Source organism: Pipistrellus hanaki (assembly GCF_964339955.1).
Source record: "Pipistrellus hanaki genome assembly, chromosome: 12".
Lineage (NCBI taxonomy): Eukaryota > Metazoa > Chordata > Mammalia > Chiroptera > Vespertilionidae > Pipistrellus > Pipistrellus hanaki.
Window position 1 is genome coordinate 12,379,269 of NC_140514.1, and position 13,996 is coordinate 12,393,264.

At 53.0% G+C, this 13,996-nt stretch overlaps 1 protein-coding gene across 1 annotated transcript in view; it reads left to right on the forward strand.

Annotated features, from left to right (window-relative positions):
• The window catches only part of GALNT14 (polypeptide N-acetylgalactosaminyltransferase 14), a 169,630-nt gene that overhangs the window by 132,097 nt on the left and 23,537 nt on the right, over positions 1 to 13,996 (forward strand). The window contains exons 4-8 of the mRNA XM_084900175.1: positions 3,376 to 3,443; positions 5,750 to 5,815; positions 5,974 to 6,095; positions 13,000 to 13,087; positions 13,711 to 13,795. Of these exons, the coding sequence (XP_084756301.1) occupies positions 3,376 to 3,443; positions 5,750 to 5,815; positions 5,974 to 6,095; positions 13,000 to 13,087; positions 13,711 to 13,795 (429 nt within the window). The remainder of the gene's footprint in view (positions 1 to 3,375; positions 3,444 to 5,749; positions 5,816 to 5,973; positions 6,096 to 12,999; positions 13,088 to 13,710; positions 13,796 to 13,996) is intronic.

Consider the following 13,996-nt stretch of genomic DNA (forward strand, 5'->3'; position numbering starts at 1 on the left):
CGCCTTTCATGCAGCTGAGGGAGTGGTGGTGCTGTAGGCTCAGTACTCCCTGGAGCTCCCCAGCTGGTGAATGGAGGCTGGACGGGTTCAGGGCCTCAACCCACGCCGGTCTGCTCCAGAACAAGTCAACTTCTCCGCCGCCTCAGGTCTTCATTCAGCCGGTATTTATGGAGCGTTTGATAAACCCTGCCTGCATAGAGACCGTGGAGTTCACGAAGCAATTTCAAATACATTTCCTCATTTCATACGCACAAAAGTCTGTGAAGTAGGTCAAGTATTAATATCGCCTGCCCTTACAAGGAAAATGTAATTACAGATGGAAAGGAAGGCGGCCCAGCGTCTTGTTCAGGATCGCACAGCTAGTAGGCAGCGGTGGGGCCTCCTGACCTCCCACGTTGCCCACACCGCCATGCCCACCCCCTCTCGGGATGCCCATGTGGGCTCCACAGCTAGGGCAGCAGGCAGGAAGCAGAAAGTGAGATGCTGCCTGCACAGCATCCTGGGGATGTGAGCTGTGGACGGGAGGCTCAGGTGTAGCAGAATTCCCAGCACACTGTGACCTGGATATGCCAGGGAGGTAAGCACCCACTGCCATGCTGAAGCTGCGGAAGGAGAGGGCTTGGGACAGCCCCAGGGGGCCGGAAGCAGGGGGAAACATGGCTTTGTCAGGGAGGGTGCTGGTGAGGTGTGCTGGCCAGGGAAGTGATGAGAGCAAAGGAGGGAGACCTGAGCAGCTGGGGTCCAGGGTGGGCATGGGAATAGAGTGTGCAGAAGAGAGGGCCTCCTAGGCCGCTCTGGACCCTTCTCCTTCACCGGCCACCCTGCCGACCAGAGCACCTGCCCAGCTCTGTCCAGCACCACTCTCTGGAAGCCACCCCCCCAACCATCACTCCAATTGCTGTGATTAGAGGAGCAAAAACAAGCCAGGTGTTACCAGGAAATGGACTAATTAGCCCTTACTGTTGATGATTTCTTTCTTTTTCTTTTCTTTTTTTTTTTTTTCTTGTTTAAACCCCGGGCATTTTTTATTTGCTAATCATCTCTCAGTTCAACCGGCACAGAGCCACACACGCGATTTACCTTTTGATGTTCGCAGAAGAGAACTCTTGAATTTCAAAGAGCCGGCAGGGATTTGGGGAATCGCATGCGGAAGCGGCTGCCATAATCAAACCTCATTAGAGGGTATTCTTCAGGCAGGTTTTCCCATTCTCGCTGTCTCCTTCTCCCCCCTCCCCTCTCTGATTAGCCGCTGTTTGTTGAGCTTGCCTGTGTTTTCTCTCCGAAGATCACGGGTGAGGTGGTGAGGGTCTCCTCCCGCCACCTGCTGACCCTCCTGGTTCCCACCTCCCAGCAGCGGGCTCCAGGCGTGGGGTTGGGGCTCCTCTCTCTGCCTGACACCAGTTGCCATGGTGAGAGCTAAGGCTTCATGAATAAAGGTAGCTCGAGGCAAGGATCTGCCCAGAGCCTTCTTAGAAAGGTGGATGGAAACAGTGCTGAGTGTCCCTCCTGAGAGGAGGGACATGCACTGCCTCTTGGCCTATCCGAACCCCCTCCCCAATACGTGGATGGCTCCAGGCATTCTGAGGTGGATGGTGCCGCCCAGGAATATTTCTGAGGAACCATGTGGTTTGGGGTGTTCATGAGGAGTGCGATCCAGCCTGACACCCAGAGAGAACTCCAAAACCCAGCCTACCCTGGGGATACAGAGCCACAGCACTGGAGGGTAAACTAAGTCAATTCGAAAAAAATCCTGCGGAGGCACAAAACAATAATAATGGCTACCAGGTTTCATCCTTTATTTCCAGACACCCTGCTAAATGCTTTAAATACATTTTTAAAATATATTTTATTGATTTTTCACAGAGAGAAAGAGAGAGGGATAGAGCGTTAGAAACATCGATGAGAGAGAATCATCCATCAGCTGCCACTTGCACACCCCCTACCGGGGATGTGCCTGCAACCAAGGTACATGCTCTTGACCAGAATCGAACCTGGGACCTTTCAGTCCGCAGACCGATGCTCTAGCCACTGAGCCAAACCGGTTTTGGCTTTAGATACATTTTCACCGTTAGCTCTCTCAACAGCCCTGTGAAGTGGCTACTCCTACTGTCATCCCCATTTATAGATGGAGTACTTCACTGCACAGAACAGTCAAGTGACTCACCCAAGATCGCACAGCTTGTACTAGGTAGCTGCTAGACCGCAAGCTTCTGGAAGGCAGAGCTCATGTCTCCTTTGTTCCTCATCACACACCTAGTGCCCAGCACACAGTAGGTGTGCACTAAATGTCCCTGGAGGGGGTAGCATGGGCCAAGGGGCTGTGCCGGTCTCCGGCAATGCAGAGGTCACCTGACAAGGCTATGACCTGTCCCTGAAGATGTGACCAGGTCCAGCAAAGCCAGCCCCCAGTCAGGCAGCAGTGAAAGCCGAGGGAAGCTTCAGACAACAACTGCTGAGGAGTCCCAGAGGAGGAAGCCATTTGTTCTCACTGAGTGGCTGGGAAAGCTATTAGAGAGGAAGTGACATTTGAACTGGTGCTCACGGCAGAGGACGGGCATTCTAGTCGTGGCCGCCATGAGGGACAGGCTCTGCGTTATGAGCGGGCAGGTGTCTCCAGGTAACTGCCCTGGGCGTGAGCAGGCTGGGAACCTGGGGGCTGGCTCCAGGCTGTGGCAGGCAGCCTTGAAGGGCACGCTGAGGGCTTGGGGTGTAGATTGTGGGGAGCCACGAAGGAGGGCTTGTCAAATTATTTGTCTGTAGCCCTAACCAGTTTGGCTCAGTGGATAGAGCATCAGCCTGTGGACTCTAGGGTCCCGGGTTCAATTCCAGTCAAGGGCATGTATCTTGGTTGCGGGCACATACCCAGTGGGGAATGTGCAGGAGGCAGCTGATCGATGTTTCTCTCTCATTGATGTTTCTAGCTTTCTATTCCTCTCCCTTCCTCTCTGCAACCAGAGGTCAGAGAGTTTACTCTGGGGGCCCCAGGAGGATGGCCTTGGGCAGGCCAAGGCTACTGGAATACACTGTACAAGAGTTCGGAGCAGGTGTAAGACGTGACAGGGATGCAAGTCACATTTGCAAGTGGAACCAGCCAGTCTTTCTTGGTCACTGGTTTGGTGTGGGGGTTCAGGGAGATGGGGGTTGTTGAGGATGACTCCCGCATTTGCCTTGGTGCTAGGGGAGTGGTGGTGGCATGCATTCACTAAGAGCAGAGTTCTCTGCCAGGGGGCCCAGGGGAGCCAGGGGCCTGGACAAGCCCTTTAGCTGCTCTTGAGTTTTTATTCCTCAAATGCAATGGCATCTTTTTTAAACTCAATTTAACACACTTATTTGCCATTAGAAGTCATAACGCTCTTTCCTCTTCCCATCTCTCAGCGTATTAAACCGCACCCCTATGAATCTGATCAAGGAAATCATATTAGTGGATGACTTCAGCAATGACCGTAAGTAGCACCGCTCCCTTGCTCTGTAGACACAAATGTCTGTTCCGGCCCCTCAGTACCAGGCAGGGGCGAGCCCAGGGTTCTCGGGGGATGGAGGAGAGCCTAGGTTTATAGCAGGACTGGAGCCTTTGAGCATCCAAGCGGAGCTCAAGAGGGAGATGAGGCTTACCTTTGTAAAACAGCGTCTTGGGTTCTCTGCTATGAGTCTGTGAGGATCTAAGCAGGTAAATTTAATAGATTCCTGCCTGGGTTGGTGTGTGTGTGCATGTGTGCACACCTGGGTGTACATACATGCATATGTGTCACTGCTCCTTATCCTACATTCCTGGACATGGGAACTCGACCTTCAAAGGATTGACCCTGGTGCTCAGAGCCCAGAAGCAAATATATCACCAAAGATTCCTGTGTGGGATGCTGTGATCAACTGCTAGCCTGAGCCAAGGAGACCACACCCTCTCCCTTCCATTCCTACAGGAAGACCAGGTGGGCTCTGTCTTCGGCATCCCCTGGTGGGACATCCCATCAGCTGGCCACGACACAGTGAGCCCCTGCCTTCCAACCCTGCAACCTGCTGGTCATCTCTGTTTCCTAGTCATCCTGTCAAAGAACCCGGGCCCCACCCAAATTCATACTCCAAACCCACTGTCCCCCAGGAAAGTTTGACATCTGTGTGCTCAGTTTGACAGGGACAGTCGTTAAAGAAACATCGTTGGGCTTCAAGTATGAATAGTGCAGACACCTCTTCTGAGAGCCATGGGTACAGTTCCAGGCAGTCAGCCACACCCAGGCAGGCCCGCCCCTCCCCACTGATGAACCAGGGGAAGCAGACAAGGGCCACCGGGGGCAACTCCCAGTCCAGGCGGGTGGAGCTGTCCCCACCAGAGCTGATGCTGGATGCTGGTAGAGGAGGCACTGCTATGCTGAGGTCTGCTGCAGGAAGGCTGGAATCCCACATCTGTGACTAAGCTTCCGGACCTTGGAAACGTTGCATGAGTGGGCTGTGCACCAGGTCCACTCGGGTGCTGTAACTCAGTGATCTGATCTCCTATCCCTGGTGGAGAAGGGGTTGGAGATGGGGAGGCACCTGTCCCGGCCGCTAGGCCATGGCCTGGCACTGAGGCTGGAGAAGGGAATGCTGCTAGATCCACTTAGAAGCAGAATAGCCTGGTATTTGGAGCGTGGACTCTGGAGCCAGACTGTCTGGCTTCAAATCCTAGACCTGTCACTCACTCTTACTAGGGAAGTGCCTTGGGCAGATTATTAACCTCGATGTGTCTCCGTTTCCTTGACTATGAAATGGAGATAATAATAGATGTGGTTTATATAAGAATTTAAATATGTTAACACATTCAAAGGGCTTAGAACGGCATGAGGTCCCAAGATAGCATGTGTGAGTCTTTGCTGTCACTCGGTAGAGTCTGAGCCAAGCAGAGAGGCCAAGGTTGGTAAACTGATGGAGCAAAGCCAAACTGGTGGGAACGCGATAGAGTTCACAACCAGGGATGGCGAGCCTGAGGAATTCTGGGCAGCAGGCAAGCTAGAGGATGACCCTAGGCTAGTGGTCTGCAAACCGCAGCTCGTGAGCCACATGCAGCTCTTTGGCTCCTTGAGTGTGGCTCTTCCACAAAATACCACGGCCTGGGTAAGTCTATTTTGAAGTAGCATTAGAAGAAGTTTAAGTTTAAAAAATTTGGCTCTCAAAAGAAATTTCAATCGTTGTACTGTTGATATTTGGCTCTGTTGACTAATGAGTTTGCCGACCACTGCCCTAGGCAAATGCCTCAGATGGGCTCCCTTGCCCATCCTGGCACTTTTTCCTGTGTGATAGAACGTTGGACCAGCTCTGTGTGATGGAAGACACTCTGGATGGACTCCCTTAACAAATAGGGTCTCCTGTATGGAATCCGTGGTCTGAAAGGAAACTCCAAAATTCACCCCATTCCTTCTCTGGCCGCCAGCAGTGTTTTCCAGGCCCCCGTGAAATGAACAGGACTCTTATCTCCTGCTTAGAGTGATCTGGAGGAAAGGAGCAATGGCCCCCAGTGACCTTGCTCAGAATTCCCATCTGCAAGTGTTTTCTAACAAGTGTGCATGTGACTGACCTCCATAGAGCCACTCTGCGTGGACTGGGCCACATCTTACATTGATAGCCATGGTCGGTGCCCCTGCCAAAGGTCCCGGGAGCCCTGGAGTCAGGACAGGGCTCTGCAGTTGGTGGTGGGTACCGCAGTCAGTGGCGCCTTACCTGTTCTTCAGCCTCACCTCCATCCCGGGTGCTCACTTCACATAACCTGTTGCCTTTGCAGCTGGTGACTGCGAAGAGCTCATCAAGCTGCCCAAGGTGAAATGCCTGCGCAATGACCAGCGGCAAGGTGGGTCTGTGCAGCTGGCGGGATCTGGGGATGTGATGCGGGGAGGGATTGGGGTTATGTGTGTGAATGTTTTGGGGGTGTTCCATGTACGGGGAGGGTGCCAAGTGGTTCCTCCGTGGGCCTGCTGGCACCCACTTGGCCTTTTGTCCCCCTCTTAGGTCTGGTCCGGTCTCGGATCCGAGGCGCTGCTGTTGCCCAGGGCACCACTCTAACTTTCCTCGACAGCCACTGTGAGGTGAACAGGGACTGGCTCCAGCCACTGCTGCACAGGGTCAAAGAAGTGAGTGAGGGCGACTGAGGGGCCCAGGGATCCCGTGTCCCCATTCTCCAGGCTCTCTCAGGCTCAGTCCGTCCCACGTGCCCTCAGTCCCTCTGGGAGGTGGATGGGACAGATTGCTGTTCCTGTTTTATGGGTGGGGAAACTGAGGTAGAGCAGTGCCCCAGGGTCACACAGCAGGCAGTGAGGGAGCAAGGCCCAGGGCCTGTCCTTTGTGTCACAAGGTCACCCACAGTAGGCTTGCAGGCAGGGCTGTCCCAGCTGGTACCTGTCACACACAGCTTCCTGGGCTAGAGAACTCACTGCCCAAAGCGATTTCACCCAGACGGTAGAAGGTTCCAGAAAGGGCGCCCTGATGCGTGCCTTTGTGAAAAGGGGGCCATGGAATTAACCAGGCCTCGCCTCCCAGTTTGTGGGTCTTGCCTCCATCCACGTCACCCTCACCCTCAGTGGCCACAGTAAGTGGATGACATGCCGAGACCTGAATTCCTTGCCTCTGTCTGTCCTTAAGTTACTCCAGAATTTTGCATTCCATCTCTCTCCATGTCTCAGTTACTCTTCTTAAACGTGAAAAACTTTTAGGAATTTTCCCCAAAAATCTACCGCCCCATCCTGGAGTGTAGAAGGCTCTGCGTGCTGTAGCTGCCGGTGTTGGTGATTAGCCTCTGGACAGTTCATTTTTTCCAGGTTATTATTGGTCAGTCCTACAGCTGCTCTGTGAAATAGGAGGCGGGGTGGTTTTTACATACCCATTTCACAGATGAGGACACTGATACACTCCCTAGCTGGTCCAGCCAGTACCGGAACCCTCCATGTGGCCTGTGCTTATTTCCTTCCCGTTCTTCCCATTATTTTCTTTTTTAACATTTTTTTAAACATTTTTAAAAAAATATTTTACAGAGAGGAAAGGAGAGAGATACTTAGAAACATTGATGAGAGAGAGAGAGTCATTGATCAGCTGCCTCTTGCACGCCCCCCACTGGGGATGTGCCCGCAACCAAGGTACATGCCCTTGACTGGAATCAAACCCGGGACCCTTCTGTTCACAGGCCGACGCTCTATCCACTGAGCCAAACCAGTTTTGGCCCCACTTTCTTATTCTCTTCCACTTATACTTGCAACATGACGGTGTTGGGAGGGTGAAAGAATTGAGATGTGTAAACTGCTCAGAGGGTAGGAAATCCTTACCAGTTAATTCATTCCACGAGAGAAGCTTGGCAGGTTTTTAAACTTCTCACACACGGGCCTAGATGTTAAAAGCCATCTGTGACCACTTTCCCGAGTTGGGAAGGCTCGTATTGTGAGTGCCGATTAGAAGAATCCTCTCTTCCCTCTTTTTTTGCTGAGACCGGTTTGGCTCAATGGATAGAGCGTCGGCTTGGGGACCAAAGGGTCCCGGGTTCGATTCCGGTCAAGGGCATGTGCCTTGGTTGCGGGCATATCCCCAGTAGGGGGTGTGCAAGAGGCAGCTGATCGATGACTCTCTCTCATCGATGTTTCTAACTCTCTATCTCTCTCCCTTCCTCTCTGTACAAAATCAATAAAATATATTAAAAAAAAAAAAAAAAAAAGAAGAAGAATCCTCTCTTCCCTCTTTTTAACATTATTTAGGCAAAGAGGTCTTGGTTGAGAAATAGTAGGTTATGAATGGACCGGGGGTTTTGCCTGGCTCTGGAGGCCCTAAGCCCACACCACTGACTCCCCCTGGGCTCGGTCTGCAGGTACAGCGCTGCCTCCCCACTCATCACCCGCTCCTTCTCTCTGAACCTGCCCCCAGTTCCTGCAGCTCCGTCTCTGACAATATCCTTCCTGTCACTGGGTGCCTCTATATATTAGAGGCCCGGTGCATGAATTTGTGCATGGGTGGGGTCTGGCCAGCCTGGCCAGGGGGAGGGGACATGGGTGGTTGGTCAGCCTGCCTGCTGGTCGAACTTCTGGTGGAGGGGCCAATTTGCATATTAGCCTTTTATTATATAGGATATACATTGAGTGGCCAAATTATTATGCATTCAGAGATCATAATAATCTGGCCACTCAGTGTATATTTCTTACTGTATCACATCATCACAGCATAGACCACATTTTGTTTACCCATTCACCCGCTGATGGGCATTTGCACTGTTTCCCACTTTGTATTATTCTTTTTTAAAAAATATATTTTATTGATTTATTCACAGAGAGGATGAGAGAGGGATAGAGAGTTAGAAACATCGATGAGAGAGAATCATCGATCAGCTGCCTCCTGCACACCCCCTACTGGGGATGTGCCCGCAACCAGGTATATGCCCTTGCCCGGAATCGAACCCGGGACCTTTCAGTCCGCAGGCCAACGCTCTATCCACTGAGCCAAACCGGTTCCGGCTCACTTTGTACTATTCTGACTGGTGCTACTGCAAACATTGGTACAAGTTTTTGTTTGAGTACCTGCTTCCAATTCTTTGGGGGTGTCTACCAAGGAGTGGAATTGCTGGGTCATACGGTAACTTCGTGTTTGACCTATAGGATTCCCCAGGCTGACCTGTCCCTGCAGGGTGTGTTTAGGAGCTTTGGCTTTCCTGAGACTTCATTCCCAGGGTCTGAGTCCATCTCAGAAGCCCTCTCTGGAAAATGCTCTCATTGCTGCATCACTGGCCCCCTTCCCTGTAGGCAGAGGAAGGCTTCATCGCCTCCTTTCTGCCTGTGAGTGTGGCTGCCACCTAGGGCTCCTCCTCTGCGACTCATTCCTCCCCAGATTGAGCTCAGCCTCCCAGGCTAAGTTCCCAGCAATCCCCTCCCCTGTCTGACCGACAGCTTTTGTAGCAGAGGGGCTGGTCAGACAAACTGTGGACCGTGGTCCTTGCTCTGCCCCCAGAGAGCTGGCCGCCAGACCCTGACTCTTGCTGACTGAATGGTTCCACAGAGTCATCCCTTGCAGGACAAGGAGTGGGCGTGAGTGTCAGCCTGCATTTCCACGTGCCTTGGTGTGTGTCTTGTCTCAGAGTAAAACGCGATTTGATCTTGTGAATGGAAGTGGAAGTTTTAAGCTGTAATTGGGGTTTGGGATTTTTCAAAAAGTAGAGAAGAGATAAGAAAGAGGCTGGCTGGAGCTGTCAAGCTGTCCTGGGCTGGAGTTTTTCACATGGAAAATCTCCATTCCCCTTCTCTCCCCTTCAATTACATATGCTTGAAACAAGCTCCAAGTTGGTGTGTTTAAAAAAAAAAAAAATACAGGCTTCTTTTTTTTCCTCCTTATCTACATATTTTTTACAAATAAATATATATATATTTTTAAGAAATTTCAATCTTGTAGCATTTGGTGAGTGGATATAAATAATGGCTTACATATGCTCCAAAGCCCTTTTCGCATGCTCTCCCTAATTATTCGCTCCAAAAGCCCCGTTGGGAAGACAGGACAGTTTTGCAAATACGGATTTGTCCTCGCTTCATAGACGAGACAGACTTCCCCGGTGTGTGCTGATCTGCTAAAGGTCATGTGTATTTTCGATGGCAGAACCCAAAAAGGAGCCCGGCTCTCCTGTCACAGCATCGCCTCTTTGAGGGTCCTCGCCTGCCCCCACCCCTCCCTCATGGTAAAATCCTCCTCACCTGTCCACCACTTTCCCTGGACTGTGAGGTCTTACTCATCTTCGTCCTAAACTGCAGTGGGTGCTCAGGAATGCTGGTTGAAGAATCCAGCGAATGAGTCTCCAGGAGTTTTTTTAATCTCCCATTTACCCTGTGGTTTTAATCACATGAATGGGTGCAGAAATGAGAGGTGTGACTGCAGTGGTGATTGATGGCCATCGGTTCCCAGTGGAGGGGTGGGGCTCGGGCTTGGATTTGAGTGGGGGAGGGGAGAAGACAGGAGCTGTAGTTCTGGGTCTACCAGGGATTCCACCAGCTGCCTGCTTGACCTACCTGTGGACCTAGCCTTAAAGATACAGCCTCCCGGGGCATGCAGGTGGGCACCTGGGGTGGGTCTGGGTATCTTTACAGAGAGACCCTCCTATAGGGAGAGCCTATGGAGGAGAAGCCATCTTGCTCAGCTGTAATTGGCCCACCTTCACTGCTGCCAGCCATTGACACTGTGCCCTCAGCAGGAATTAATAGATGGCTTCTTTTAGCAACACCAATTGAACACCTGCTGCCCACCAGGCTCTGGGCTGGAGCTGAGGAATACAATAGTGGAGCAGATATGACCTCCCCTCCCAGGGTCACTCAGAGAGATTTGTGTCCTGGCTTTGATGGGTCCTTTATAGTTTCCTACAGCCCCTTCTCAAGGTCATGGCGCCACACACCACTTAGCCTGAAACATCTCTCATTGCTTATCTGGTCTCCATGACTCTAAACAGATGCTGTGACCAAATTGTAACAGGAATAATGGGACAGAACCCCTCAGAACTTGTAGGGGCTAGTGTACCAGAGCCTGTCCCCGCCTTGGGGGCAGAGAGCCCCTGGTGGCTTCTAGGGAAGCCCATGGATGAGGTAAGCAAACAGCATTTTATTTTGCATTTCAGTTTCCAAATACTGAGCCCTCAGGTTCAAGAGTTCACTGGAAAGATTGAAACATAACAAAACTGTTACAGTCATGTTCTTACAGTGAAGGAAGACAGATTGAAATTAGCAAGGGAAAAGGTACCTTCGGAGAGCTCTGGGCACAAACTTCCAGTTGTCCTGTCTCAGGCTTCCTGCACACACAGCATGTACTTCTCCCGGCAGGGATGTGTGGCATCATGTGAAACAGGAAGCCCACCTGAGCCTTGGGGTCCAGGGTCTTTCTTGGGGGTCAGTCACACAGACATGGCTGATCGCCCTCAGGCTGTATAGGCACCTCCAGAAGTCAAGTTGAGTTGGGAGCACATGGCCAAGGCCCTCATCCTAAATCACATTGTTAGCATAGACTATCTGGTGCAGCCCAAGGCTCCCAGCAAATAGAGATATTCTGACAAGCAGGACATCCCAAGGGCTTAGAAGTTACCTTGGAGGCCCTGGGCCAGGGCCGGATATATCTACGGGAAAGGTTAGTCCTTTATTGTTCAGCACAAGGGTCTATACAGGACTTAGTGAAGATGCAGAGCTCCCCAAACTCAGCAAGCAAAGGCAGAATGAGGGTGTTTGATCAGCCTCACAAAAGGTCAGCCTCTGATCTCCTGAGAACATTTCAGAATTCAAACCACAAGAATGTTTTTAGGGGTGTGTCTGTGTGTAGATACTGGTGTGGACAGCTGAGTGTGTGTGTGTGTGTGTGTGTGTGTGTGCGCGCACGCGCGCACATGTGTGCATACACATACAAATGCATGATGACAGTGGCCTGCGACGAGCCCCAAAGAACTGTGGCAGCTGGGCAGGTGCTGTGTGAACCATGAAGGAAGCATCTGTGCACATCCCAGAGGTGGAGGCACTGCATTGGAAATGAGCATTTTCCCCCCCACGTGAGCCGGTTGGCCTCAGAGGCACCTTGTCACTGTCAGGATGAGACACACGTGGAGGCTGAGGGGCCAGATTAAATCTGTGAACGTAGAAGCTGGCACTTGCTGAATCTGACCTTAAAAGAAGAAGACAGCCTCATTGGGAAGGGAGATTGAACCAGGAAATTAAATGGCTGCGAAGAGAAACAGAGGTTCCCACCTGTGCCAGCCAGGGGCGTGGGTGGGAGGGTTGGAGAAGGGGTCCTGTCTGGTTCTCCTCGGCTGCCGGGCTCTAGTTAGCCATCCACGCTCCCTGCCCACAGCTAGTTCACTGCCCACGGGCGGCGTCCTCTCCTGCACACCAGCCACAGGGTGTTCACGCAGAACTAGGGAACATTTAAAATACATTCAGTGTCTTGGTGGCCCTCGAGAGGGAGTGACTTTGTCTTGCAGATTTCGAGACTGTCCTCTGGATGACTTTGGTGCCTGTGGGCAGGGCGGCCTGGGGCCAGTAGCCAGCAGTGAGGCTGGACCACTAGTTGCAGGCCTGTTTTTGATGGCTTTTGGATGCCAGGCTAAGGAGTTTGAACCTTATCTTCCAGGCGACGCAAACCTTTTTAGCTGTTGAGCTGCAGAGTGAGGTTTGCATTTGAGAAACACGACTTTGTCAGTCTCCTGTAGACCAGAAGGAAAAGGGTGAGGGGGGCGGGGAGAGGAGTCCATTGCAGTGCCCCGGTGTGAGGGGTCAGGGAGAGGCAGGAGTCATGCCGAGGAGCAGTTTGGGTGATGGGCAGAGATGAAGCTTCTGAATGTAGTGCTGGGGAGGAAGTGGGGGATGTGATGGTCCCTGGGACAGAAATGGGGAACCGAGGGAAGGGAGCGCAGTGGGGGAGGTGGTGATGAAGCCACCATGCAAGGCAGTGTGGAATCCACATGGTGGTGGCTCCCTGCACCCCGGGGACACGAGTTTGGAGGCGAGGAGAGAAGTCAGGGCTGGAGGTACAGATTCGGGAACCTCACAGGCGACAACCGAAGTTAGGAATCTCTGGAAACTCTAGCCATCCACTTGCCTGGAGACATAGGCATAGAACGAAAGTATTTGGAAATTCCAGGAGGTTCCCAGGGGAGAGGCTGCGCCGTGGGGCTGCAGGCTGGAGGTCCCCTTCCCAGCTGACTGTGTCCTCCGCCTCCTGAGTGGCCCCTGATGGTGAAGGACTTCTGGAGCCCCCTGCTGACGTCCCCTTCCTCAGCGCACAGCCCTCCCTCAGCCTGCCTCTCCCACGCCTGTCTCCACTGTGCTTGGGTGGCCACTGGGCCAGGAGTCTGAGCTCTCAGCATCGGAACTAGAGAGGTCGCAGTGTCCGGTGCCCACTTCACAGATGAGACCATTGAGACCCAGGGATGAAAGTGTTTGGTCAAGGCCCACCAACCAGTCTCTGGCACTGCCAGAGGGGGAAGCCCTGCCAGGCTCCCCGATTCCCGCCATGCCGCACGTTGATCGCGGGTCTGTTGTTTGGCAGGACTACACTCGGGTGGTGTGCCCTGTGATCGATATCATCAACCTGGACACCTTCAGCTACATCGAGTCGGCCACGGAGCTCAGGGGGGGTGAGTACCCTGATGCCTTCTCCCGGGGCACTTTCTGTTCCTCCGGGTCATGGTCATTGCTGTGGAGGGGGAGAGGGGCCAAAACTTGCCTCCTCATGGCTTGTCTGGACCGTCCCAGCCTGCATCCTGTAATATCAGGAGCTCCCTGTGGCCCTTACCACAGGGGAGGGGCAGGCCACTCCCAGCACCCAAGCTCTGCTCCAGCGCAGGCCTCACACCCAGACCTAGTGTCGCCCCCACCCCAAGACCAACTTCAGGCGACTTGACCCCTCCACAGCTCCTGTTCCACCTTCCCGAGGCTCCTGGCCAAGGGCCCCATCCCAGAGCTGACCACCTTGTCCCCTGTGGGCTCTGTTATATCTCCCCCTGCACCCTCTACGCTCCATCCCTAACTGCAGAGCAGGTGCAGAGAGACAGGAGGCAGAAGAAAGGAGAAGGAAGCGGTGAGAGGGAAAGGGGCCGAGGCGACTGCTTCTGCTCAGCGGGGGGAGGCTGTGTATTCCTGGGACCAGCTTCCTGGGGACACTGGGTACATGCCCGCCCTTCAAGAACAGGGACAGAACGTGTGAGCTCAGCAGGTGCACCCGAGAGGCCAGATCAGCCGAGTGGGTGCTGTGTTTTAGGGTTTGACTGGAGCCTCCACTTCCAATGGGAGCAGCTCTCCCCAGAACAGAAGGCTCAGCGCCTGGACCCCTCGGAGCCCATCAGGTAAGTCAGGGCCAGGGTGGGGGGCTGATGCATTCCCTCCTGCTCCTTCCCACTGGCCCATGGCAGGGAGAGGTGTGCAGCACTGGATGCTCAAAAGACTGGGCAGAGACCGAGAGAGCCCTTTTCCAGGCCAGCATCCCCGCTGCCCTCATTCTAGGAGGTTTCTGTCCTCGAGGAAACGTCTATTACGGAGAAAGGGCT